Here is a 27,029-nt window from a genome sequence, read left to right on the forward strand (position 1 = left end):
ACCACGGAGACACCTGTCCCTCAGGGGCCTTGGCTCTCAACTCCAGCGCTGTTTATTTCACTCATTGACCACAGACAGGTGCTCACCCCACCCGTGCCCCAGGGGAGATGACAGCTCGGTGGGCGGCACCTGCTGGTGACCTCAGATGTGGGGGTGGGGAAGGCCAGGGACTGGCGTGCTGGGCCCCAGGGGGCCGTCTGCTGGCCATTTCCTGGAGAGTGTAAAGTGCCACGAGTGAGTCCAGGGACTGGAGACAGGGCTATGCCACGGGCGGGAGACAGGACACGGCCAGGCCCTGCCCTGGTCCCTCGGTCCTCCTTCTACACCTCACTCCTCCCCAGCTCTTCCTCTGGGGCCCTGGGCCAAGTCCGCAGGCCAGTACTGGTCTTCCATGTACTGCTCCATGTCAGTGCTGCTGTCAGGGTCCCCGTCCTCACGGTGGGCCTGGAGGCCGCTGGCCACTTGCTGCTCCCACTGTGCCTCCACCAGTCGGTAGAGCTCCATGGCTGCTGTGGCATCTTCCACAGACGAGTGCCCGTGCCGGCCCACCTGTAGATGAGACATCTGCCTGCAGCCCTGGCCAGAGCCTCCTCCTGCAGCTCTTGTACAGGCCTGAGAACACGTGCCCACCTCGGGGTGCAGAGAGAAGGGCCAGAGCGCCAGCCATCCCCCCAAGGCCGCCCGGCCTCTCTGAGCACCAGCCATCCCCCCAGGCTGCCCGGCCTCTCTGAGCGCCAGCCATCCCCCCCAGGCCGCCCGGCCTCTCTGAGCGCCAGCCATCCCCCCCAGGCCACCCGGACTCTGAGCGCCAGCCGTCCCCCCCACCCAGGCCACTGGCCTCTCTGAGCCTGTTCTCCTGAGACGGGAGCCACGACAGAAATCTGCTCGAGGCTCAGGCTGTGGGGCAGGGGCAGGGGCAGGAGTCAGGAGGGGGCTCATCTGAGACCAGGCTGGAGGAACGTGGTGATCATAGCATGATAGGGAAGGGCTGAGAGACACCATGGCTGCTCTGCAGGGGGACTGAACCATGTGCAGGGCCCCCAGACCTGGGCTGGCAAAGAACCACAGGAAGTGGGGCTTTCTCCCTCCACGTACCTGGATCCTCCTGTGCAGCAGCTGCAGAGCCAGGTCCTTGAGAGAGACCCGCGCCCGGGCGTGGAGGCTGGGCTGGCTGAGGAGGCTGGGGACACACGTGGTGTCCCGGGTCTGGCTCCGAGGGTGCACGTACTTGAGGGCCTGGAAGTCGTTGTGCAGGGCGTGCCCCACCACCACCTTCCCCTTCAGGAGCTTCAGGATCTGAGGGTGGAAGCGGGAGTCAGAGGCCCCGGCAGCGGCCACAGCCAGGCTCCGAGCGGAGGCTCGGCACAGGAACCTGCACCTGAGGCCGGGCCCACGACCGCGCAGTCTCCTACAGGACCAGCACAGCAAACAGCACCCGTGTGTGTGTGTGTGGGGGGGGTTCGCGTTACCGGACTCCAGCACTCCAGGCCTTCTACATGCCTGGGCGCCGCGCCTCACCTCGCCTGCCTACTCTACACTGGGCTCCTCATTCTCCCCTGCAGTGGTGCCAGCACCCGGCTCAGCCACCCCATCCCCTCCCGCACGGCAGGAGCCGCATCTGACTTAACCAGTGAGGCTCCAACAACAGCACTTCACCTGATCGCTGATTACTCACTCGCCTAGCGGGTGAAACCAGAACCGAGCCTGGCGCAGTTCTTGGGTAGCCAGCAGCCCGGCCCTGTGGTTGGGAGTCTGCCCCAACCCTCCCCATACCCAGGGAGGCCAGGGCAGGGGCCTGTGCCCCATCTTCACATCAGGTGTCGCTCTGCTCTCATTCAGGCAGCTGTCCTAAGACTTCTTTTGAAAATACGCATCTGTGGGGCTGGCGCTGTGGCACAGCAGGTAAAGCCACTGCCTGCAGTGCCAGCATCCCATATGGGTGCCGGTTCGAGTCCCAGCTGCTGCACTTCTGATCCAGCTCTCTGCTGTGGCCTGGGAAAGCAGTGGAAGATGGCCCAAGTGCTTGGGCCTCTGCACCCACATGGGAAAACCCAGAGGAAGCTCCTGGCTCCTGGCTTTGGATCGGTGGAGCCATTGCAGCCAACTGGGGAGTGAACCAGCAAATGGAAGACCTCTCTCTCTCTGCCTCTCCTTCACTGTGTAACTCTTTCAAATAAATAAATAAATCTTCAGAAAAAGAAAAAAATACACATCTGTTCCAAGGCAATTGACATGCTGGGAGGAGACCTGCACTCTGCTCACACCTGCCTGCATCCTGAGAAACACCCAGCAACGCTGCCGAGCCCCACCCACAGCACCCCTCCATCCAGGGAACCGCCCACCCACAGCACCCCTCCATCCAGGGAACCGCCCACCCACAGCACCCCTCCATCCAGGGAACCGCCCACCCACAGCACCCCTCCATCCAGGGAACCGCCCACCCACAGCACCCCTCCATCCAGGGAACCGCCCACCCACAGCACCCCTCCATCCAGGGAACTGCCACCCACAGCACCCCTCCATCCAGGGAACCGCCCACCCACAGCACCCCTCCGTCCAGGGAACCACCACCCACAGCACCCCTCCATCCAGGGAACCACCCACCCACAGCACCCCTCCATCCAGGGAACCGCCCACCCACAGCACCCCTCCATCCAGGGAACTGCCACCCACAGCACCCCTCCATCCAGGGAACCGCCCACCCACAGCACCCCTCCGTCCAGGGAACTGCCACCCACAGCACCCCTCCGTCCAGGGAACCGCCCACCCACAGCACCCCTCCGTCCAGGGAACCACCCACCCACAGCACCCCAGCAGCAGCCCTCACACCTGCTCTCACAAGCAGACAGGTAAAGGGTTAATGCATTTCCTAACCACTTAACAGGCCCAAAGGGTGCCCCATTGTTATCAGGGTTCTTTTCATCCTGGGTGTCACTGACAGTCCTGTGAGGGTGTGCCCAGCCCAGTTCCCACGTGAGCCTGTCTGCTCCGTGTGCGACCTCAGGGACACAGAGTCACAGCCCTCTCAGGACAGCTGGGCTTGGAGCCCACCAGTCGGGTGCTTCCTGCGGTCGGGCATGGCTGTAGTCACAACCAGCAGAAAACAGAACCTGACTGCCGGCACCGCCTTTGTCCAGATCGCCCACGCGGGCCCCGGTTGAGTGGATCAGGGTCAGGGACTGTAGTCACAGAAGCCTTCTGAGGTCTCCGCCCACCACCAGACCCCCGCCGGCCCCCAGCCCTGACCTCCTTCTGGGCCTCCTTGAAGGGGATGGCCTTGCGCATGTGCTGCCGGGTGACGCCGCTCCAGCGTGTGCGGTAGTCCGTGATGGGCATCTCCGGCCGGATGTACTTGTCGTAGAGCACGTCGCCGTGGTAACTCACCACGGAGCAGCGGGCCAGCTCGCTTACCCGCCCCCGGGGTCCCGTGCCCACCATCTCGCAGTCAATGGCCACACACTTGCTGGGCACGAGTCCCGCGGCCTCCTTGCGGGTGGGCTTCCTACTGCACGGGGCACAGCCAGAGCCGGCCCCCGGGTGCTGCCCCTGGCTGTCGGGAGCCTGGGTGCCCGGCAGCGGCTCTGGCTCCGGAGGCAGGTTCAGCAGCCCCTGCCCCTGTCCCTGCAGCAGGGCCTTCCGCGCCATGAACCGCTGGTGCTGCCGGCTCCTCCTCTTGTGCCGGTTCCGAAGCCCGTCCTTAGCATTCAGGCCGCCAAGGGTCGGGCACAGGCACGGGGCAGAATCCGGGGCCTCCCGGGGCACCGTCCCCATCAGCTCATGGCTCTGGACAAGGGAGGCCTGGGAGGTGCTCTTGCCTTGGGGCAGCGGCCTGCAGAAGACAGACAGGGAGAGAGGCTGGCTGAGGAGTGTGCCCGGCCCCAGCCAGCGGGCCGCCCTGCGGCCTGTGCTGCAGCGGGGGGTGGCAGCTGCCCGAGGACCCGCTGCCAACACCATCACTGACAACAGCACCTGAACAACCCACACAAACCCGACGACCCCCACTCCACAGGAAAGAACCCGAGCGGCTGCCTGACTCCTAGGCGACACCTGTCAAGTAGAACCCGGAATCTGCCCTCCATCTCGATCTCAGGCGCTCCCCTGGACACGAAAGGTTTCCAGCTACACAGTTACCAGCAAATAGCTTGTAGGAGGGCGCAGGCGGTTATGCTGCGAGCTACTGTTTCAGGTCCAGCTCCAACCCAAGTAGTTGGGCCCCCCCACCCGCACGGGAGACCCGATGTTGTTCTGGGCGCTGACTTCTGCCTGACCCAACCTGGGCTGCTTCAGGCGTCTGAGGAGTAAACCACCAGATGGACAAGCTTTTCTTTCCAATAAACACATCTTTAAGGAAAAAAGCAAGTCACAGAAAGTGCCCAGTGTCCCTGCGGCAGCCCTGCCCCTCCCCCCAGGCTGCAGGGACCAAGCCCCCTGCTCTCCGCTCGGACGGCAGAGCGGCCGCGGCCAGGACTCACCGCCCCTCCCTAGCCCGCAGGCCCGGGTCACTCACATCGCGCAAGGCCGGCTGGGCGGGTACGAGGGCGCTGGAGCCCGAGCGGACGCGGAAGCCGCAGGCGCCTCCGTCAGGGACTGCGCTGGAGACGGTGCAGGCCGGTCCCGGAGGGCTTCCCGGAGGAGTGAGGCCTGCGAAGGAGGCACGGTGAGCTCCAGGCGAAGGCGCCGGAACCCGCGCTCCGTGCGGGGCCGTGCGACCCACGGCGTCCGTCCCAGCACTGGGCAGCCCGGACTTAGGTGCCCTGCCCAGCCACGGGCAGGCCGGGCCCCGGGCTCGCCCAGAGTCCCCGGGGCTCCGGGCGGCTCCCACGTCGCTGCGGAAGAGGCCGGGGCGCCAGCCCCACCCGCGACCGAGAGCCGGCTCGACCTGGTCCCTACGACCGCACCGCCCGCGGACAGCGACGCGGCCTCCCGGTGCCGACTCAGCGCCGGTCACGCCCCGGCCGCGCCCGCCCGCAACAGGACCCCAGCCCGCCCGGCCCGGCCCCGCCGGCCACGGCCCACTCCCCGAGGCCCCCGGCCCACTCCCCGAGGCCCCCGGCCCACCTGGGCTTCTGCTCACCCACCGGCCCGGAGTCGCCTCCGCCCGCACGTGGAGGCCCTGCCGCCGCAGCTCCCGCATGCCCGGGCAAGCCCGGCCGGCCGCTCGCCTATTGGCCGGCTGGTAGGCAGCGCCCGCCTTCGTCCTCTTCTGATTGGCCAAGGCCGTCTAGCTGACGCTAGGCTACGAGAGCAGAAGGGAGGGACTCCGTAGGGTCGCGGCGGTGTGCCAGCAGGCCACGCCCCCGGTGAACTGAGCCGTCGTGGGGGCGTGGCCTCCGCGCGTCCCAGCCAGCTCCGGTCTGCGCCTCTCTCCCCAGGCCCCCTCAGCCCCCTCCAGTGCCCCGCCCCCAGCGCCCCGCCCCTCCAAGTGACCCGCCCCCCGGCGCCCCGGCCCCCTGCCCCCTCCACCCCGATTTCTGAGTCACGGGGTGTCCTGTGAACTTGAGGCCGCAGGGACTGATGACTAACAGCGCACTCGCGTCTGTGGGGGAACAGGAGCCCCCTCCTCCCGGGTTATGCCGTGAACGGTACCGCTCGCGGGCCATGGTCCACACTAGACGAGACAGCGTTTGCACCCTGGCTGCTGCTTTCCCATGCGTTCTTTCGCACACCTGGAGCTGACCGGGAGCCGCACTTGGCTGGCAGGTGGCAGCCGGCGTGACTGACAAGTCAGGGCTGTGTGACCAGAGCAAGAACAAGATGCCATCGCGGACCACCGGTGATGTCCCAGGCCTGTCTCACAGGTAGGAAAGCTGACGCTTACGGAGGGTGAGAGAGCCACCTCTGTCCCAGGGGAGGGCCCGACCTGAGCAGCGGCCCGCACTTCCTGCAGGCCTGGGATGCGGCGGGACTGAGCCTTACCCAGGGGACATTGGGCGGCGTCGGTCCTGCTACGCCAATCCCCAGAGGCTTTTGGGAGACGGACGGGCTGAAGCCACAGATGCTACTCCAGCAGAGCTGCTTTCTGGGGAGTCCACTGTGGCTGTGTGCAGGGAGGAATGATGGGTGTGGGGACGGCCGCAGGGACCTGGGGGAGGGGACGTGGGGACCTGGGGGAGGGGGCGTGGGGACCTGGAGGAGGGGGCGTGGGGACCTGGAGGAGGGGGCGTGGGGACCTGGGGGAGGGGGCGTGGGGACCTGGAGGAGAGGGCGTGGGGACCTGGGGGAGAGGGCATAGGGACCTGGGGGAGGGGGCGTGGGGACCTGGAGGAGGGGGCGTGGGGACCTGGGGGAGGGGGCGTGGGCACCTGGGGGAGAGGGCATAGGGACCTGGAGGAGAGGGCATAGGGACCTGGGGGAGGGGGCGTGGGGTCCTGGGGGAGAGGGCGTGGGGACCTGGGGGAGGGGGCGTGGGGACCTGGGGGAGAGGGAGTGGGGACCTGGGGGAGGGGGCGTGGGGACCTGGAGGAGGGGGCGTGGGGTCCTGGGGGAGAGGGCGTGGGGACCTGGGGGAGGGGGCGTGGGGACCTGGGGGAGGGGGCGTGGGGTCCTGGGGGAGAGGGCGAGGGGACCTGGGGGAGGGGGCGTGGGGTCCTGGGGGAGAGGGCGTGGGGACCTGGGGGAGGGGGCGTGGGGACCTGGGGGAGAGGGAGTGGGGACCTGGGGGAGGGGGCGTGGGGACCTGGAGGAGGGGGCGTGGGGTCCTGGGGGAGAGGGCGTGGGGACCTGGGGGAGGGGGCGTGGGGTCCTGGGGGAGAGGGAGTGGGGACCTGGGGGAGGGGGCGTGGGGACCTGGGGGAGAGGGAGTGGGGACCTGGGGGAGGGGGCGTGGGGACCTGGAGGAGAGGGTGTGGGGACCTGGGGGAGGGGGCATGGGGACCTGGGGGAGGGGGCGTGGGGTCCTGGGGGAGGGGGGCGTGGGGACCTGGGGGAGGGGGCGTGGGGACCTGGGGGAGGGGGCGTGGGGTCCTGGGGGAGGGGGGCGTGGGGTCCTGGGGGAGAGGGCGTGGGGACCTGGGGGAGAGGGAGTGGGGACCTGGGGGAGGGGGCGTGGGGTCCTGGGGGAGGGGGGCGTGGGGTCCTGGGGGAGAGGGCGTGGGGACCTGGGGGAGGGGGCGTGGGGTCCTGGGGGAGAGGGAGTGGGGACCTGGGGGAGGGGGCGTGGGGACCTGGGGGAGGGGGCGTGGGCACCTGGAGGAGAGGGCGTGGGGACCTGGGGGAGAGGGAGTGGGGACCTGGGGGAGGGGGCGTGGGGACCTGGAGGAGAGGGTGTGGGGACCTGGGGGAGGGGGCGTGGGGACCTGGGGGAGGGGGCGTGGGGTCCTGGGGGAGGGGGGCGTGGGGACCTGGGGGAGGGGGCGTGGGGACCTGGGGGAGGGGGCATGGGGACCTGGGGGAGGGGGGCGTGGGGACCTGGGGGAGGGGGCGTGGGGTCCTGGGGGAGGGGGGCGTGGGGACCTGGGGGAGGGGGCGTGGGGACCTGGGGGAGGGGGCGTGGGCACCTGGGGGAGGGGGCGTGGGGACCTGGGGGAGGGGGCGTGGGGACCTGGGGGAGGGGGCGTGGGGTCCTGGGGGAGGGGGGCGTGGGCACCTGGAGGAGAGGGTGTGGGGACGGGAGCAGAGGATGGAGCTAAGGACAGACTCGTGAGTTGCTCGCTCTGAGCAGCTTGGATGATACAAAGTTAAGCAGAAAAAACAACGTTGTGCACAGCACAACACGGAAAGCGACCTGGCTTGGGAAGGAGACTGTCCTTGGAAGGATTGTTCAGGGTGCAGAGAGAGTCGGAAGTGGGGTGAGCGGGGCTGCATGGACGTCCAGTGCTGGGGCCAGCCTGTTCCTGGGGGAGGGATCTGGGAAGAAGGGGTGTGTGATGGCAGAGGCTGAGGCGAGCCAGCGTCCTGGCACCTTGGAGAACCCAACTATAGCCACACTTTGGCCAACAAGCATTTTGGTGCCGTTGACTAGTGGGCCGAGTAGAGCAGCCAGTCACTTAGGAAGCAAAGAAGAACGTTGGGGGCTGGCGCTGTGGCATAGGTTAAGCCTCCACCTGCAGCTGGTTCCAGTAGATGCGCTAAGGGTTCCAGTCCGGTTCCAGTCCCAGCTGCTCCACTTCCAAACCAGCTCGCTGCTATGGCCTGGGAAAGCAGTGGAAGGTGGCCCAAGTGCTTGGGCCCTTGCACCCGCATGGGAGACCTGGAGGAAGATCCTGGCTCCTGGCTTTGGATCGGCTTAGCTGCAGCCATTGTGGCCATTTGGGGAGTGAACCAGCAGATGGAAGACCTCTCTCTGTCTCTTCCTCTCTCTAACTCTACCTCTCATGTAAATAAATAAAAATCTTTAAAAAAAAATGGCAGAGTGAGGGACAAAAAGATCTCCCTTCTGCTGTTTCATGCCACAAATGCCTGCAACAGCCAGGGCTGGGCCAGGCCCAAACCAGGAGCCAGGAATTCAATCCAAGTCTCTCCCGTCGGTGACAGGATCCAAGTACTTGAGCCCTCACCTGCTGCCTCCCAGGCTGTGCGCTGCAGGGAGCTGGGCCAGAGCAGAGCTGGGACTCGAACCCAGGCTGGGATCGAGCCTCGAGAGTGGCACCTTAACCCCGGGCCGCTCGCCCCACCCCTCAGCCACTGCTGCTGTAGAAGCAGGGTGGGTGGTGAAATCCCAGTGGTGAGAAGTTCCCACGTCCTTGAAAATAAACCATGTTGGCTCCAAGTCAGACAACATTCAGACTCCCCTGTGTTCTTTAAAGTCTACACTGCAGCTTTGTAACTACATGGAATTTTGGTAAAAATATATTATCAAGCAGAATTGTGAGGCCCAGTGTCCAACAGGGCGGTTGCCCAGGTGCCGCCCACAGGCTGGGCTGGGGCCTGGGTGGGACCCCCGACTTCTGCTGGGTCCCTACTCTTCTCCTGCAGGTTTTCGGCTGGAAGCACTCCGCACAGGACTTTCCCTGGTTCTGTCTGTCCTGCCGTAGTCACGGGGCCGGCTCTGCGGCACCCGTGTGATAGGCAAGCCGCAGGCTTGAAAGGACGCACTGGCCTGGTCAGTTTTGAAGCAGTGGCTCTCCAAGTGTAGTGGCACAGCAGCCTGGGTCTCTGCCCCGGGGCCCCGCATTATAAAGCCACCCGTTGCCGCCTGTGAGGGTGCGAAGCGGCCGAAACGGGGCCGCAGGTGTGCGGAGGACTCGTTCACACGGGCAGCCCCCTGCATAGAGGCTGCACTCCGGACCCGGGCCGCCAGTCACCCTGAAACCTTGACAGCGGCGTCCGCAACTCGTGCGCTCCCAGCACCCTTAGCGCAAAGCAAGGCTTTCATGTGGTTGATTTTTATGGAGGTTCGGATTGGATGCAGAGAAATTCTACTGTGTGCTATTGCAGGCTCACTTCAGACTGGAGTTAAGTCAGTAGTGCCCCGTTGTCGGCTGAACGTGGGGACCTGGACAACGCCCTGAGGCCGGGATCCTGAGTTTCCATGGCCCGGGATTCTGGGTTCCCACGGGCTGGGACCCTGTCCTCCAGCCCTGGCTCCGCAGGGGGGCGCGCGGCCCCAGACGGCAGAGACGCAGCTGCCCAGTGCGGCCGGCAGAGGGCGCCGCAGGCCGCGAGTCTCGGGAGCGGCGGGGAGGCCTTCGCGCGGGACCCCAGGCAGGCTCCCGCCCCACCCCCCGCCCACCCGGCCCGGATTCCGCCAGCCGGACCGAGGCGGGCACGGGCTGCGTCCATTCGCGCGGAGGGGGTGCCCTGAACCGGACGTGCCCCCGCCTGTCCCACTTCGGGGAGGCCCCGTGTGGAGTCTTTGGCGGCCCCGACAGCCGGCGGACCCTCTGGCGTGAGGACTGGGGCGGTGGGCGCGGGGTCGGAACCTCGACCGAGTCACCTCCGCAGGGGCCCGCCCGTGGCTTCTCCCACGCCCCTGCGGCCCCCGAGGGCCCGCGCCGCCGGCGGGGAGCGGTTGTAGTGGGGCGGCTGCCAAGCCCGCGTCCCTGCCATTCGCCGGACCGGAGCGTCCGGGCGCGGTTCGCGGGGGGTGGTGCGGATGGCACAGGCCACTGGGCTTCTGCCTGTCATGCGCGCGAGACCTGAGTGTGTTCCACTCCCGGCCCCGGCTCCCTGCAACACCGCATGGCGCCAGCGTGGGCCTCTGGGGAGTGAACGTGTGGCTGGGAGCCCAAATAAACAAATTTTTTAGTTTTTGAATTAATTTACGTGAAAGGTAGAGTTAGAGAGAGATCTCCCATTAGCTGGTTCACTCCCTTTCAAATGGCAGCCAGACCTGGCCCAGCCTGAAGCCAGGAGCCCAGAACCGTCAGGGTCTCCCATAGGGCAGCAGGGGGCCTTGAGCCTCCACCTCCGCTTATCAGGAAGCAACGTCCCACACAGGGCTGCCGCCACTCTGATGAGCTCGCCGACAGGGGATGTCCGGTTCACCAGTGTCCTCCGGTCACCTCTGCTGGGGCAGGGGGCTTCCCCACCCCCACTTTCCCTTGGTGACATCTCTGGGCCAGCAGCACTGGGGCAGGTTCTGGGCCCTGGACGTCCCCTGCACCCCAGTCCACTCCCCTCTGGTCTCGTCCCCTGCTGCAGATACTGTGCTCTCCAGGACCAGACAGCCGGGTCCCGGGGTGAGACCCCCGGGTCTCCCACTGCGGGTGCCTCGAAACAGCTTAGGAGGAATGAGGGACAGTCATGAGGCTCCCTCTCCCTCCCTGTCCTGGGCCCCTCCTGGGGTCACAGGAGAGTGAAGGAGGCGCTGTGTCTGCTGAGCTGTTTCCTAGGAAGTGTGGGGGTGGCGGCAGAAAGGGGCACCCGCTGCATGGCCAGCACCGTGCGGCAGACTGGGACTTGTTGTTGAGCACAGCGAGACAACAACAAAATCACTAGTCTTCCAGACGGGGCTGGCCGGTCCAGTCCTGGGGGCCGCACCCAGAGCCCTCCACATGCGCGCGCACACACACACACGCACACACACACACACGGGTGGCTGGATGGATGCTTCTGCAGGGCCAGCCTCAGCCCCCTCCTACCACCACCGCTCCCCCACCTCGGAATTCTCCTCTGCTGGAGTTGGGGCAGAACTTATTTTCTTCTTTCTTTGTCTTTTCTGGAGAGTTCTACCGCGGTCAAATCCTCCCTGTAGTAGTCGGGGATCTTACTTTCAAAGGAAAGCAGGCAGGGGCCATTTCTCCTTCTTTTCACAGAGCACTAGAGAACAGAGAAGGGAGGGGAAAGAGCTCCAGGTGGTGCCGGCCCCCGCCAGCCCCTCCCCTCCTGCCCTGCACCGTCAGGGCAGGGGCTGCCTGCCCAGGCTCACTGAGCCTGCGCTGAGAGTGAGGTGCCTGTGCCCGGCAAGCGGAATAAACAGCCAGGAAGGGGTGCGAGCTGGCAGGGGGGTGGTCTCTCCCCTGGACCAGGCTGGGCACCCAGCTAATTTCCCCTGCAGCAGGCCCTGCGCCATCCTCTGACTGCACTGGTGGGCACCTCCACTCCCTGACCAGCAAAAGCCACAGCGTCCTGGTGGCTCAGCCAGCAGGGCCCTGCTCCTGGAAGTGACCTGCACACAGGTGCCGTGTGCAGCCTCAGCCCTGGGTTGTGTCCTCCATGTGAGGTGGGGAGGGCTTTCCTGGATGCGAGGAACCCAGGGGCCCAGGTGCAACAGGGAGAAGATGGCAGAGCCAGCTTGCTTTGGGCTTTAGAGGTCCTCAAGTGGACAGACCCTCCTCATGCTGCAGCTCCCCCACGTCAGCCTTCAGGGACAGAGAGGGACGCGTGGTCTCTGGTTTCTTCTAAAATAACATACCTGCACCTCCTCTCCTGCCAGAGAGCTGTGATGTGGAGAGCAGGGTGACCAGGGACAAGGTGCTACAGGGGAGGAAGACCGGCCTCTCAGGGAGCTGGAGCTCAGCGCCGGGCGGCGAGAGACGAGCTGAGAGCTGAAGCGCCCAGCTCCCTGGATGGCCGCCTGGACATGCACACAGCTGCTCTCCGCTCCTTGCTCTGCCTGGGCACGCTGCCTGGGCAAGCAGGCGGAGAGGGAGAGGGGCAGCCAGGAACCCACTTCACCGGCCCTATGCAGATGGATGAAAACGGACTCCACGGGTTGGGGGAGAAACAAGGGGCCAAAAGGCTGCTCTGGTCTCCAAGGAATATGCCTTTTTTTTTTTTTCCTACAGGCAGAGTTAGACACTGAGAGAGAGAGACAGAGAGAAAGGTCTTCCTTTTCTGTTGGTTCACCCCTCAATGGCCGCTATGGCCAGCGCTGCACCGATCCAAAGCCAGGAGCCAGGTGCTTCCTCCTGGTCTCCCATGTGGGTGCAGAGCCCAAGCACTTGGGCCATCCTCCACTGCTTTCCCGGGCCACAGCAGAGAGCTGGAATGGAAGAGGGACAACTGAGACAGAACCCGGCGCCCCAACCGGGACTAGAACCCCGGGTGTCAGCGCGGCAGGTGGAGGATTAGCCTAGTGAGCCGCAGCGCCCGCTGGAACACGCCTTGAAAAGAGGACCTGCCCTTCAGCCCGCAACGCCTGCTCCCCACCACAGTCCTCAGAAGAGTCCTTAGCAATACCAGTTTCCATGGTTCTCCGTGACCATGATCCCCAAACCCCTCCTCTGGGCGATGGCCACTCTAGGTAACCATGGTAACAGCTACTGAGCTCTCTCTTCCAGCTGATGGCAGGGAGGGGCCAGGGCCAGGCCAGGGCCAGGGCTGCCTGTCTCTGACAGAGGCAGATAGGTGATGTGTGTTGACACCCAGCCCCACATATAGCACAAGAAGCACCTGGGGAAGCAGGTGCACCAGACGCAGCCAGAGGGAAAGGCTGACAGTCCAGCCCCAGGGCTCCCGGTGCCACTAACCTGTGCCCAGAGTGGGTCAGCAGAGGAGGCAGCTCCTCACTAGGCATCTGCCTACTCCAGCACCTCCACCACCAAGAAGCAGGGAAAGACCGGGTAGTGCTGGCCTGGGAAGGCAGGCCCGGGGGGGGCTGAGAGTTCCAAAGCCGAGAGGCGGTGTGTTGTGAGGGCAGGCTCCAGTGAGGGACAAACGGCCAGGTGGGAAAGTTACCCCCGCGGTGCACGCACTCTGCAGTGGCCGAAGTGAAGACCAGACCCTGGGCCCTGGGACTCCCGGTTCTCCTGGGCTGTCAGAGGGGCCTGCACGCCATCCCTGTGGGTACCCTGCTCCCCAGCCAGTCCGCAAGGGATAAATGGCAGCTTCTTATTGGCTGGCGAGGCAAGGCACACCGACCAATGAGAAAGCGCTTCTTCCTCTTGGCCCAATGAGATCTCAGTCATCATGGTGAACGGAAAGTGGACTCCGTCTGTACAGAAAACGTGCACAAAAGGGACAATAGTTAAAAAAAAAAAAATCTCTTGTTGCTATGGGGCATTAGAGATGTGAGAACGCAGAGGGCACCAGGCCAGCCGCGCGGTGAGGCCCAACAGGGAGGTTGCCTGGTGAGGAACAAGACAGAGGAGAGCGGTTTTGCGTGAATGCCGCAGAACTGCGGGCAGCCGGCCGACGACGGCCTTAATCTCGGGCTGAAATTCTAATGCTTCAGATGTCTGACTCAATCATTCTCAGGATTCAGGTGTCAGCGACGGCCCGAGTGGGGCGGGCGCTGGCACTGCGGGCTGCGCCCCAGGAAGTCGCGGGGCCCGGGACGCACGACTCAGGCGCTGCAGGGCGCAGACCGTCCCAGCAACGCGGCCCTCCTAGGGCGCTCACGGCGGCCTTTGGAAAGCCGCGGGCAAAGTTCCATCCGGAGGTTCAGCGGGATGCAGGCAGCGAGGCTGGGAGGGAAGCGGGCGCAATAATCGCGAGGGAGGAACACCAGAGCGCAGAGCGCGGGGGAAGGGATCCAAGGGCGCGGAGGCGAGCGCGGCGGACGCTGCGGAGCGTCCCAAGAGCCGCGGTCGGGGCTGCAGGTGGAGGCAGCCCCGTGCTTTCCATGTGGTCCGGCGGCCGCTTGTAGGGGGCTGGGGGCAACCTGAACTCAGCGCCGCGCGTTCCTCGCCTGGGTCAGAGCCCCGGCCCCTTTCATCCCCGGCGGCCGAAGGCCTTCCCCGGTGGCCCGCAGAGGGGGGAGGGGCGAGGGCCGGCCCCGCACCCGGAAAACGCGGCTCGCGGGCGACCTCAGGATCGAACCGGGCAGGGGGGCGGGCGCGACCTGGTCGCGCGCCCTTGTTGGCACTGGAAGGTTCCCCGCGCGGTTCCCGGACGGGGTGCGGGAAGCGGCTCAGGGCTTGCGGGAGCTGTACCCAAGGCAACCAGAGGCGGGACCGTGGCGGGCCCCTGGGCAACCGCTCCTGGCTCGCCGCCTAGCTCCGGCGGTGCGGGCTCTGCTGCGTGTCCTTCTACCGGGGCTGCTTTGCGTGAAAACGCGAGCCTCCAAGTCCGCTCAGGACAGTTTCTGTCCACTGTCCAACGTAGGCGCCCAACAAACAGCCTCACCCTGGCCTCTGCGGCCTCCTCTGCCAGCGCGTTTTCCCTCGGTTCACGACGGGATCGCGGGGGCGGGGGCTCGCGTGTCCGCCCTGAGCTCCCCTGCCACGTGCTAGAATCAGGTCCCAACCCCGGGGCCACGAGGACGAACCCCCGTGCTTTTCGTGGGCCTGGGCGGTCAGGCGCGCGTGGAGCCGTCCCGCACCCAGACAGGGCGCTGGCGCGGGACCTCACGTGGTGCTGTCTGACCCCGAGGGGCGCCGCGTGGGGGCATGCCCTCGGCCTTCGGGGAAAGGCGAGGCTGGGAAGGGTCCTCGCCACATGTGCTTCCCCACTCCCGGGCGCCCCGCATGCCCGCCGCGAGCGCAGAGGGGGTTGGGGCGCTCGGCGCCGGGTTCGTTACCCATCCCGCGTTCCTCCCGCTCTGTATGCTTGAGAGGTCTCCGCCAGGGACCTGAGGCCGTGGCGCCGCCGAAGTCGGTGAGCCCAGCTGCAGGCCGGCTTCAGCGTGGCCAGCGGGTAGACAAGCGTAAGAGAAACGGCCGCCCCGGCACTCGAGATGGCGAGCACAGGCCGGAGCGCTCCGCCGCGGGCCCCGGAGCCGCCTCGCCTCCCCGCGCCGGGCGCGCACCTGCGAGGACTTCCGGCAGCCGGCGGAGCAATTCTGGGCTCAGCCAGCGAACCTCAGCTCACAACCCCGAGCCTCCCGCTAGGGTCTGGGCCGGGGTGACCTGGCCCGACCCGCCACGGCCGTCAGGGAAGCAGGACCCTTGCTGTCCAGTTCTCCGGGGAGAAAGACCCTGGCCGCGCCGCCCGGGCTCTCGCTGCGCCCCTTCCTCCCTCAGAGCTGCCGAACAGGGTGCAGGAGAGGCGCAGGTCTGGAGGTTCGGGGCGCGCCCTGGAGCACCCGCTTCCCGCGGCCGTCGGTCCAGTGCGCAGGAGTCTGCAGAGGCCCCGCGGGCGGCGGCTTTAAAGCTGAGTCAGGGCCATGAACGCTCCTGACGTCACCCTTGAGGCGAATGGTGAAGGGGCGTCACCGAACTTCGCTTCAAAAGTCCCCCGTGACCATGGCGACGGCTGGGGACGGGGGTCCTAAGGCCCGCAGCCTGCGGCATTTCGGTCCGTTGGGTCCCAGAGGGCGCGGGAGCCGGCCCAGGTCCACCTATCTGCCCTGGGTGGTTCCGCTGCCGGGCTGCCAGGACCGCAGAGAGGCCACCTGATCCCAGGCCACGTGGGGCCCTGCGGGCAGTCACTGCGCAGCAACCACAGTCACTCTGAGGGGACGCTTCCGCCCGCCCCGCCTCAGGGCCAGGCCGGGTCCACCTGCCCAGACGGAGCGGTCCCCTTGGGCCCAGGCGTGTGCGCCGCTTCCCCGCCCCGGGGCCCCACGGCCTCCGGCGGCCCGCCTGCGCGAGAGCAAACCCCGCCCAGCCCTCTGGGTTCATCCCCGCAGGGGCCAGGAGAAAACCGACCACAGCGCGCCAACCGTGTAGGGAGCCCGCGTTTCCTGGGCTCTCAGAGCACTAAAAATGTGATTGATACTTGTCAAAAAAAGTTCACTAGAAATCCGATTCTCCACAACTTAACATTTATTTATTTCAAAGATTAATTTATTTACTTGAAAGTCAGTTACACACACACACACACACAGAGAAAGAGAGAGAGAGAGAGAGAGAGAGAGAGAGAGAGAGAGAGAGTCTTCCATCTGTTGCTTCACTGCCCAATTGGCCGCAACGGCCCTGCACCGATCTGAAGCCAGGAGCCACCGGGGCTCAAGGACCTGGGCCATCTTCCACTGCTCTCCCAGGCCACAGCAGAGAGCTGGATCAGCAGTGGAGCAGCCTGAACTTGAATTGGTGCCCATACGGGAGGCTGGCACTGCAGGCAGCAGCTGTAACGACTACTCCACAGCACCAGCCCCAAACATCTGTTTCTTTATTCGCGTGTTTATTTGAAAGGTAGAATAAGAGACACACACACAGAGAAATCTTCTGTCTGCTGGTGCACTCCCCAAATGCCGGACACAGCCAGCAGCCGGGAAGTTCATCCCACAGGAGCCAGGAGCCCAGGCTCTGGGGCCTCTGCTGCTGCTGTCCCGAGCTCATCAGCAGGAAGCTGAAAGGAGGTGGAGGAGCCAGGACTGGAACCGGCCCTCTGATGCAGGATGCAGCGGTGGAACCCACTGTGCCACAGCCCCTGCCTCAGTCAAATAATCCTAAATACAGGAAGTGCTGGGCACGTGGAGATGTCCATCATGGCACGGCTTCGCATTCTATGGAGCACACAATACACACCCAAGAACAGGGAGTTGGCAGCGCACCTGCGGGTGGAGTGGTGCGCCCAGCGTGCAATGCTCTGCAGGCACAGGACAAGCAGATGCTGGGGAAGCAGCGTGCAGGGAGGGAGTGAGCCGTGAGGTCTTCTCCACAGCCACAGTGGGGGAGAAGCAGGCACACAGGACCCGTGTCACCGCCTTGCTTCTGCATGTTTTCTGAAATGTGATGATGTGGTGTTTGTAATTAAGAGTAACAGGAGTAGATGGCATTTGTTACTGCTCCAGTGAGCTGGTGCAGACAGGTGTGGGGATTGGGTCTCAGGCCCTGCAGTCTGCTGCAGATCCTGCCTGCGACAGTTGGTGACCGGGACGGCTTGATCTTATCAGCAAAGGGCTGATAAGGGACATTTGGTTGTCACTGGACTCAAATGCATCATCAGCCCAGCTGGCCTCCTCCTTGGCCGTGAGCTTGCGGGCGTCCTAAACCCCACTAATCACTGAGCCAAATGCGCCCATGGAAGACTGCTTTTTGAAAAGAAGACACAGGGGCCAGCGCTGTGGCCTGGCCAGTAAAGCTGCTTCCTGGAACTCTCGTGTCCCATAGGGAGACAGGTTCAAGTCCTGGCTGCTCCACTTCCAATCCAGCTCCTTGCTAATGGCCAGGGAGAGCAGCGGAGGGAGGCCCAAGTATTTGGTCCCTGCACCCACGTGGGAGGCCTGGCTTCCGCCTGGTCCAACCCTGGCTATTGTGGGCATCTGAGCGAGTGATCCAGCAGATGGAAGATTTCTCTCTCTGTCTCTCTCTGCAACTGCGACTTTCAAATAAATAATCTTCTTTAAAATAAAGGTGTAAAAAATGATATTGACAGTGGTGAGATGAAGCATGATAAGATATTGGAGTAGAATCTGAGGGCAGCCAGAAGGACACTGTAAAGGTTTGAGGTCTCCGAGAAGTTGATTAATTTTTAAAAGAATTGAATTGAGAGAAGCACAAACTTTAATAACTGATGGCAATGGAAAGCCAGGGCAGGCCACCGACCACTGGTGGTGGCAGAGATGAGTGGACAGGCAAACCCAGGGCCAGGAGGCCCAAAGCGTCCCTGACATCTCACCCAGACGAAGATTTACTTATTTATTTGACAGGCAGGGTTACAGAGAGACAGATCTTCCATTCTCCAAAGGGCAGTGACGGCCAGGGCTGGGCCAGGCTGAAGCCAGGGCCCAGGAACTCCATCCACGTGTCCCCCACGGGTGGCTGGGCCCCAGTACCTGGGCCATCTTCTGCTGCTTTCCCAGGTGCCTTAGCAGCGAGCTGGGTGGGAAGTGGTTGGGCCTTGGAGGTGGAGACACATGAAGAATTGACAGGTGCTGTCATGTGGGCTGTTTATACACAGCAGTGTCCGAGGTGGCCTGTGGCCAGTGGGGATGACCAGCAGGAGAGCATGCGGAGGGGCTGCTTGGTCTGCAGCCTTCCTCTGGGACATGAAATGAGCTGGAATTAGCACTGAATATGTAAAAGTCATTGAACTGTACACTTAGAGGATGAATTCTTTTTTTTTTTTTTTTTTTTTTTTTATTTTTTAACAGGCAGAGTGGACAGTGAGAGAGAGAGACAGAGAGAAAGGTCTTCCTTTGCCGTTGATTCACCCTCCAATGGCCGCCACGGCCGGCGCGTTGCGGCCGGCGCACCGCCCTGATCCGATGGCAGGAGCCAGGAGCCAGGTACTTATCCTGGTCTCCCATGGGGTGCAGGGCCCAAGCACCTGGGCCATCCTCCACTGCACTCCCTGGCCACAGCAGAGAGCTGGCCTGGAAGAGGGGCAACCGGGACAGAATCCGGCGCCCCAACCGGGACTAGAACCCGGTGTGCCGGCGCCGCTAGGAGGAGGATTAGCCTAGTGAGCCGCGGCGCCGGCCTAGAGGATGAATTCTTTAGAACGTGAATTATTTCTCAATTTAGAAAAATCAGTAGCAGTTAACAGGTAATTTAAAATGGTCTTATTCTGAATAACAAGAGAAGTCTTAAATGCCCGGGAGTAAATCTATTTCTGAGGAGATGCCCATAAAGGCTGAAGGAAGGAGGAGACGTTGGATACGTGTGGGCGGAGGCGTGACATTGTCCTTCTCCCTGTTTAGTTATAAACTTATCACAGGCGTGTAGGAAGCCAGCAGATCACTTTGTATGTGAATGGACACATCAATTTTAAGTTTTATATGAAGTTAGAGTCAAGAATAGACCCGAGGATTCTAGGAAGTGGACAGGGATTCCTCCCCCGCAGGTGTGAGGGCTTACCATGTAGCAACGCAGGACACAAGGCAGCGGGCCAGCACCCAGCAGAAGAGAGACAGCAGGACCTGGAGGGACACTGGTCTGTGGGTTCTGGCAGTGGAAGCATTTACGTGAAAAATAAAATTAGTTTCTAAACTCACATCATTCTCCAAAATAAGCCCGCATTTAGGACTGAAAGCAAAAATGTGAAAAACTTTTGGAGAAATATTCAGGAAAATGTCTCTTACCCCCAGGAAAGGTACAAGATATAAAAAGATCAATAACACGAAAATACCAATTTTACTGAGGGCAAAAAATGTAAACCAAGTTAAGATCAAGATAAATATCAGGAAAAGATATTGGCAAAACTTATCAAGAGGAATTAACATCTAGAATGCCTAAAGTACTTGTATAAATCAACACAGAAAAAGCTGAAAAATATTGAAAACTGACTCAAAGATGTGACCGAGTGAGTCCCAGGGAAGGGACACCCGTGTGGCCACAGAGTTCGGGTGAGGGCGAGACCCAGCCTGGCGAGGCAGGCCCGAGGGCAGTTCGGCTTCTCATGGTCGTGGCAACTGAAACACCAAGCTGGGAAACTGAACAGGACTGCGGCTCTGAGCCGTGGTGGGGATGTGGGGCTGCTGGAAGCATGAGCTGCAGTAGCCACCCTGGGGTGCACTCGACTGGCGGGCCCTCGGGTGTGCTCCCCGGAACCCAGCGGCCCCCTCCCCGCTGTGCTCCCCGGGACCCAGCGGCCTCCTCCCAGCACCAACTGGGGTGTCTTCAGCATGGTCTCAGGCAGGTGCTTGTAAGCAGAGAGAGCACAGCTTCCGCAGCCTCCGAGGGAGAGCAGGCAAATGGGCCCTTTATGCCCCTGGCTGCTGCAGTGCCGTGAGGATACCAGACAGCAGCTGGTACAGCTCGACAGGCATCAGCTTGAACATCTAGAAAACATCGTGTTAGAGAAGACTCAGGGACCAGGATCCCAGGCACCTGGGCCATCTTCCACTGCTTCCCCAGGCCATGAGCAGTGAGCTGGATGGGAAGTGGAGCAGCCGGGACTCGAACCGCCACCCATACGGGGCGTGAACCAGTGGATGAAAGATCTCTCTCTCTCTCTCTCTCTCTCTCTCTCTCTCAATCTCTCTCTCTGTCTCCTAAGTCTAACTTTCAAATAAATAAATAAATCTTTTAAAAAGTACATGCGGAAAAGTCTGCTGAGATGCCCATGGGTCCTGCACTTTCGCAGCCCCGGGCCCCGGTTCTCACTTTATGTCCGGTTCCCCCTTCCTGGAATGGGAGCCCTCTTTCACTCCCTGGAACCCCCTTCCTGGAATGGGAGCCTTCTTTCGCTCCCTTTCCTACAGCCCCGTCCCACCCCACTCCCTGGGAATGAGCCTGTGTCTGGGATATGAACTGCGGGTTTTTTTCTCAGCCTATTGTTGGCTTTGACTGTGAGGGTTTTTGCCACATGGAGTTTTTTTTAACTGAGGTGACCGAATGTGCACATATGTTCCCCAGAATCTCTGAGGTTTGGGTCATATTTTAAAGTCCGTTCTCATGCAAAGATTATTTTTTAATTACCAAAAACTTGTCTAGTTTGTTTCCTTTTAAGTCTTCAGACCAAGCAGCCATCTTTCATTTCTAAATAAACTGAAATTTTCTTTTCTTTTAATATAAGAGTTATTTAGAATATTTTAATTATTTTTCTAAGCAGATAATATTTCAGTTATCCTTTTAAAATTACTAATCTTAAGTGTTATTTCACTATTTTCAGAGCTTTAGTTCTTTATGATTTTTGAGTTTGAGGATTTTTCCAGTTTTCCTTTGTAACCCAAGACAGGGTCAGTTTTTTGAGATTATGGCCATGCACTGTGTAGGTATAATTTTATCAGATTTGTGTGTGAAGACATATGTGTGCACACGTGTGTGTGAGAATATGTATGAATATGTGGGCCGGTGCCGAGGCTCACTTGGCTAATCCTCTGCTTGCGGTGCTGGTACCCTAGGTTCTAGTCCCGGTTGGGGCACCGGATTCTGTCTCGGTTGCTCCTCTTCCAGTCCAGCTCTCTGCTGTGGCCCGGGAAGGTAGTAGAGGATGGCCCAAGTGCTTGGGCCCTGCACCTGCATGGGAGGCCAGGAGGAAGCACCTGGCTCCTGGCTTCGGATCAGCGCAGCTCCGGCCATAGTGGCCGTTTGGGAGGTGAACCAACGGAAGTAAGACCTTTCTCTCTGTCTCTCTCACTCTCTAACTCTGCCTGTCCCAAAAAAAAAAAAAAAAAAAAAAAAAAAAAAAGACTGGAATATGTATGTGTGAATGTATGTGTTTGTGAGAATGTGTGTTTCAGAGAGAATGTGTGTGTGAGGAAGAAAGTGTGTGAGTGTGTGAGGAAGAAAGTGTGTGAGTGTGCATGCACATGTCTTAACCCACCCAGGCTGCCATCACGAGCAACACACGTTTGCTCTTGTCCGTCCTGGGTGTGGACAGCCGGGGTCCAGGTGCTGATGAGTGTGGCCGGGTGGGGCCTCCCCCTGAGCTGAGACGGGGCTTCTGTCTGTGCAGGCTGTGCACAGGTGAGGGTGGTGCTGTGGACACCTCCCCTTGCCCTGGACAGAGTGGACACAGCGCTGTGGGGGCGGGGGCTGGGCGTGTTCCACCGTCCTGGTCCACCAGCTGCTGCAACAAGACCTAAGCTGCTGGCTTCCTCTCACCTTAGCAGGTCAAGTGGGGTCCAGGGGCAGCAGGTCCAGGTCATGGGTCCCTAGCAGCGCCTCCTGGCTGTGTCCTCCCTCTGTGACCAGGGCGAGGGCACTCGTGCCTCCCGGGGCTCCTGGGTCCATCTCCTGACATCTCCTTAGGGTTGGGATCTCAACATTTGAATTTGGGGGACATGAACATTCTGCTTTTTAAAGAAACAGAGAGAGAGAGGGCTTCCATCTGCTAGCTCACTCCTGCAACGGCTGGAGCTGGGCAGACTGGACGCAAGGAGCCAGGAGCTCCTTCCAGGTCTCCCACATGGGTGCAGGGGCCCAAGGACTTGGGCCATCTTCTACTGCTTTTCTAGGCCATCAACAGGGAGCTGGATTGGAAATGGAGCAGCCGGGACTCGAACCAGCGTCCATGTGGGATGCCGGCACTGCAGACAGCAGCTTTACCTGCTGCACCACGGCACCGGCTCCAGACACAAACATTCTGACCACAGCTCCAACTCCACCCTGGACCCTGCTCTCCACTGCAAGAACTCCTGCATTCCCCATGCCAACAGGTAGGACAAGGGCTGTTGCTGGGGGCACCAACACACAATGAGCCTGGGGTGGCTTCAAGGGATGGACGGGGTAGGTGCAGTATAAGCACAGACAGCAGCAAGAGGGACCAGGAACCCTGGAGCCGATGGGAGGAGGCACAGGGGTGAACAGGCACCTCCAGCATTGATGTGCACTTCTGATGTCGGGTGTGGGGCAAAGGCAGGGACAGGTAAGGCAGGAGAGGCTGGCCACGCGGGGTGCGTCCACCAGCTGCCAGGTGTTCCCTCTGAGTGCCTGCTCATCACAGCAACCCCACTTTCAGGGGGGAAACCGAGGCACCAGTGCGTCCTTCAGGAAGCGGTGGTCAGGGCTCTCCCAGACATGCCTCCCCCATCCCCCTCCTGTCTGCCTCGATGCCACCTGGCTTGAGTGGCCAGAGAAGCCCCTGGTGGTGGTGTGTGCTCCTGACTATGAGAGCCAGGGCCACCCAGATGTGTGTTTCCCTCTTGCTTTGTGGCTGTACTTATTTACTTTTTTTTTTTTTTTAATTTACAACCAGAGGGGTGACAGAGGATATGCATCACGGGTACTGGAACCTCCTCTGGACAGAACGCCGCCTCCCAGCCAGGACATGCGCTGGCCCCAGCAGCTCCAGCTGTGTTTTTCTGAACACAAATCAGAGCTCTTGGAGCAGCTAAATACATTCAGTAACGGGTCACGCACTGCCGGGTACAGCCGACGAGGTTTTCTCCCTGCACTCCCGAGGTCAGTGCCCTGCAGGTGAACCTGGAAGCCCGGCGCCTGGGGTGATGGATGGCCCTGGGGCTGCTGCTCCCGCCCCGCTGATGTGGAGAGAGGTGCTGTTCCCGCCCCCCCAGCCCCCACCGCGAGGTGAGAATCAGCTGGGGTCAGCCTAGCCCCCCATCCCTCGCCGGTCAGGGTCTGAAGCTTTGCCGGGGAAGCTGTGACGCTGCTGGCGGGGCCAGGAGGGAGGAAAGCGCCAGATGGCTGGGCAGGTGTTCCTGCTCGCAGCCTTATCAGATGCACCCGGGCCAGCCCTGCAGGCGGTGAGGATTGTGAAAGCGAGGGAGGGGATGTCCCCCTTCCCTCCCCCCACCACTTCAGCCTGCTCGTGCTCGGCAGAGGGCCATCCAGTGTCCTCGTGGCCACTGCCACGTGGTGATTCTGGCCCTGGTGTGCCACATCCTGCCCGAGGCCGTGGCCTGGTCCCTGAGGGACCCTGGCTCTCCCCAGCTTGCCACTGGGAGAGATTCCTGCTGGACCCTCGGGGGCTCCTGTGCTCATGCCCCAGGGCTTTGCCGCCCTAGGCCCCTGTGCACGTGTGCTGGGCCCAGGCCTCTCACCTCCTGCCTTTGTCCCTAGGAGCTGCTCAGTGGGGCAGGAGGTGGGGGAGTAACTCCGGCTGCCTCCCCACTTGGGGGGGGAAGGGACTTGGTTTCCAGTCACGGACATCAATGTTCAGTTTCTTTTTCCTTGCCCACCCGCCCCACTTTGTTGGGCGTATCCCTAGAACGAGGGGCTCCCTTCCCTCCCAGCTCCCCGTGCCACAGAGACAGCAGCTCCAGGCCGAGGCAGCACCACAAACAGCGCTGTCCTCCAGGGTGGAGGCAGGGACGGTAGAAGGGAGTGGCCCTGGGGCGGATCCGGGGCGGGTCGGGGTGTTGCAGCCCCTGGTCCTGGACTACGCCTCTGCCAGCAGACTGGGAACTTCTCTGAGGCAGCGCTGGGTCTTAAGCAAGTGTCCCCAGCTGTGCCGGCCTGCGCCTGTGCTGAGCACACAGCCTGGCTGCACAGCGTCTGACTGCCTGTGCTGAGCACACAGCCTGGCTGCACAGCGTCTGACTGCCTGTGCTGAGCACACAGCCTGGCTGCACAGCGTCTGACTGCCTGTGCTGAGCACACAGCCTGGCTGCACAGCGTCTGACTGCCTGTGCTGAGCACACAGCCTGGCTGCACAGCGTCTGACTGCCTGGCTGCACAGCGTCTGACTGCCTGGCTGCACAGCTCTGACTGCCTGGGGCCTGCACGAGCGGAGCCTGGGTCTGCTGAGAGGCAGGGTTGGAGGGGCCGCGGGGGGCGCTCGGCCCCTTCCCTCCGGGAGGAGCAGCTGCTGCACCTGCAGCACAGCTCAGCGACGTGACGTGGAGCGTGGCAGGGGTGCACGTGGCAGGCTGGAGGTGTGGGCAGAGATGCAGCCCCGGAAGGACACTGTCCCTGGTCCCTGAAGTGGCCGGGGCCCAGGCCACACAGATCAGCCGCAGGGAGAAGCTCTCTTCTTCCAGACCAAGGCACAAGGTAGACGCAGAGTGGATCTCACTCAGCAAGGCCACCGGGGAGGGCGGGGACTGGCTGGGGGAGGCAACGGCTGTGTGTCCCCTCCAGGCCAGTAGCTGCCCCTCAGTTGCAGGGGCTAGAGCCCTAAGAGGGGCAGCCGAGACAGCTGGGGGAGCCCTAGTGGCCCGACCACCCCCAAGGCACCTGCCTCCCCCAACCACCAGCCCACTGCTGACTCTGGGAGTCCAAGAACCATGGCGCTGGGCCTGCCCTGGGCAGGCGCTGATGGGGTGGCCAGGCTGGAACATGAACCACAGGCCACCAGACCTGGGAGGACACAGGGCTGTGAACCAGCAGGAGGGGTGGGAAGCTGGGTGACCCCGGCCAAAGCAGGAAGGTGAGAGAGAGGCAGAAGGGGCTGGAGGGTGAGAGCGTGAGGCGAGTAGCGCCTGAAAAGCCCACTGCCCTCTGTGGGTGGACCTTGAACGGGTGTTGGCCAGAGGGCCTGGTCAGGACTGACAGCTCTGGATGCTCACAGCCCCGGCAGGACCAGGCCACAAGTCACAATGAAAAGGGCCAGGGGGGTCCAGGCTGCGCCACACCCAGGGTTGGGGTTCAGGGGAAAGTGGGCGAGGGGGCGGGGAAGAAGCAGGCCTGGGACCCTGCACTGTTTCACGCTTTGTCGGTCCTTCATGTCACCCGGACTGAGGACAACGGGACACTGGCCGGGAGGGGCTTCGCGAGTCACGGTGGCTTCAGGCAGTGCCTGCAGACGGGGACCCTGGCTCTGGCGAGGGGGGACGCCGCGAGGGGCGGCCTGGGCAGGGGCGGCCCCGCCCAGCGACCGGGTGCGCAGGGAGACCAGGCCCTGTCCGTGGTGCTGACCGTGCCCGCAGCTTGCGGGTCCGGGCACAGGGCGCGCAGGTGCTGAAGAGGTCGCGAACACGCGTGTTCCTCTTTTGGCAGCGGTCACGTCCTGCAGGGAGGGGGAGACCCCGAGTCCCCAGAGCCTCCGTCGCACGCCCGCGCTCTGCGCCCGAGTCTCTGGCCGTGCATCCCCCCTCTGTGCCCCGGAGCCTACGCCCAGCACCTTTCCCGCAGCTTCTGTTCTCTGGGGCTATTCAACGCTCCTCCCGCGAGCTCGGGTTCCCCAAACCCCGCGGAGGTCACCTGCAATCCCCTGAAGTCTTCTCGGAGGTCGGACTCTCAGTGCAGCCTCATGACAAGCGTGACCTCTGAGCTGTGCGTGCTGCTGCTCCTGGCCCCGGATCCCTGCACACCGGGCCCCCCGGATCCCTGCACACCGGGCAGGTCTGCACCCAAGCCAGGCTGATCCAAAAGGTTCTCCGCCTTGGGAACAGCAGCAGGCATCCTGCGTCCTCAAGCCAAGGGAAAGCCGCGGTGAGAGGTTTGTAGCAGGAAACACGTGACACGGGAAACGCCGGCACAATCTGGAAACCCCTCCGGTGTCCCCGGCCTGAAGGGGCAGCAGAGGTGAGGGACATGGAGGACAGGGAGAACCGAGCGCCAGGGCGGAGAGCGTGGAGCCAGCCGGGCTGGGACCATAAAGGACGGGAAATTCCTGCAGAGCAACAGAGGCCTCTGTGGCAAGAGTGAGCCATGCAGAGCAGGATGGAGCTGGAGAGACCGAGGCTCAGTTTGGGCATCTGTGAAATGGGCTCCAACATCCTCCTGACAGGGATTCAATGAAATCTCCCAGGTGACGTAACCACCCAGGGTCTGGCACACAAAAGTCTTCCCTGAGGGGACAGTGTTGTGGTGCCTCCGGCTAAGCTGCCGCCTGCAGTACCGGCATCCCACTTGGGTGCTGGTTAGAGTCCCAGCTGCTCCACTTCTGATCCAACTCCCTGCTAATGGCCTGGGAAAGCAGTGGAAGGCCATCCAAGTCCTTGGGCCCCTGCACCAGCGTGGGAGATCGGGAAGAAGCTCCTGGCTCCTGGCTTCGGATTGGCCCAGCTCCAGCCTTTGTGGCCATTTGGGGAATGAACCAGGGGATGAAAGACTCTCTCTCTCTCTGTCTCTCCCTCTCTGTCTGTAACTTTGCCTTTCAAACAAATAATAAATCATTAAAAATATGTGCCAGGACGAGTGCTGAGAGTTCTACACGCAGCAACCCTCTCTGCTCCTCCCGCCTGCATCCTCACCCCAGTGCACAGGCGGGAACCCGGGGCACAGGCGGGTTAATTAACTCGCAGGTGGGACGCACTGGCGGTGAACAGAACCGGCCTCACCCCAACCCCTGCATGAAGACCCTCAGCCTGGCGTGCGGACACGGGGCGGGAATCCAGCCCTCCCGGAGCACCTGCAGGTGGACCCCGTCCGGAAACAAGCCGACCCCCCTACAAGTCAGCACAGAAACCAAAAAACCAAAGCCAACCAGTCGGCTGGGGTAGCGCGCTGTCCCCCGAGCGAGGACGCGCTCCACTCCGCGGCAGGCGCTCACCTGCCTCACCTGCCGTCCCGACTGCACCTGCTGGCACG

The 27,029-nt window shown here is 62.6% G+C and overlaps 1 protein-coding gene and 1 long non-coding RNA gene across 9 annotated transcripts; one reads left to right on the plus strand and one right to left on the minus strand.

Annotated features, from left to right (window-relative positions):
• Positions 1-29: 29 nt before the first annotated feature.
• Positions 30-5,376, minus strand: AEN (apoptosis enhancing nuclease). Of its 8 annotated transcripts, none has more exons than XM_051841344.2 (5): positions 5,079-5,376; positions 4,473-4,641; positions 3,247-3,829; positions 1,096-1,296; positions 30-549 (listed from the first exon to the last, which is right to left on the minus strand). In XM_051841344.2, exons 3-5 carry the CDS (start codon positions 3,769-3,771, stop codon positions 328-330), a joined length of 948 nt encoding a protein of 315 aa, XP_051697304.2. In that variant the 5' UTR covers positions 3,772-3,829; positions 4,473-4,641; positions 5,079-5,376; the 3' UTR covers positions 30-327. The 8 variants fall into 8 exon arrangements, with proteins under 8 accessions (XP_051697304.2, XP_051697299.2, XP_051697302.2 ...); XM_051841339.2 differs by having other exon boundaries at positions 5,059-5,214; XM_051841342.2 differs by having other exon boundaries at positions 4,508-4,641; positions 5,079-5,212.
• On the plus strand, positions 5,372-26,623 carry LOC127489641 (uncharacterized). Its single transcript, XR_007917558.2, has 3 exons — positions 5,372-5,798; positions 22,052-22,252; positions 22,792-26,623. It is a non-coding gene; the product is annotated as an uncharacterized lncRNA (long non-coding RNA).
• The last annotated feature ends 406 nt before the right edge of the window (positions 26,624-27,029 follow it).

The sequence above is a fragment of the Oryctolagus cuniculus genome, chromosome 12 (genome assembly GCF_964237555.1).
Source record: "Oryctolagus cuniculus chromosome 12, mOryCun1.1, whole genome shotgun sequence".
Classification (NCBI taxonomy): domain Eukaryota; kingdom Metazoa; phylum Chordata; class Mammalia; order Lagomorpha; family Leporidae; genus Oryctolagus; species Oryctolagus cuniculus.

Bases quoted from the DNA above. Each gene is read 5' to 3' on its own strand.
- AEN (XM_051841339.2), bottom strand. From the start codon at position 5,134: ATGCGGGAGCTGCGGCGGCAGGGCCTCCACGTGCGGGCGGAGGCGACT. The intron at 3,830-4,472 runs GTGAGTCCTGGC...TGTCTTCTGCAG, and splicing joins CTGCGGGCTAGGGAGGGGCG to GCCGCTGCCCCAAGGCAAGA. The intron at 1,297-3,246 runs GTCAGGGCTGGG...TTCCACCCTCAG, and splicing joins TCAAGGAGGCCCAGAAGGAG to ATCCTGAAGCTCCTGAAGGG.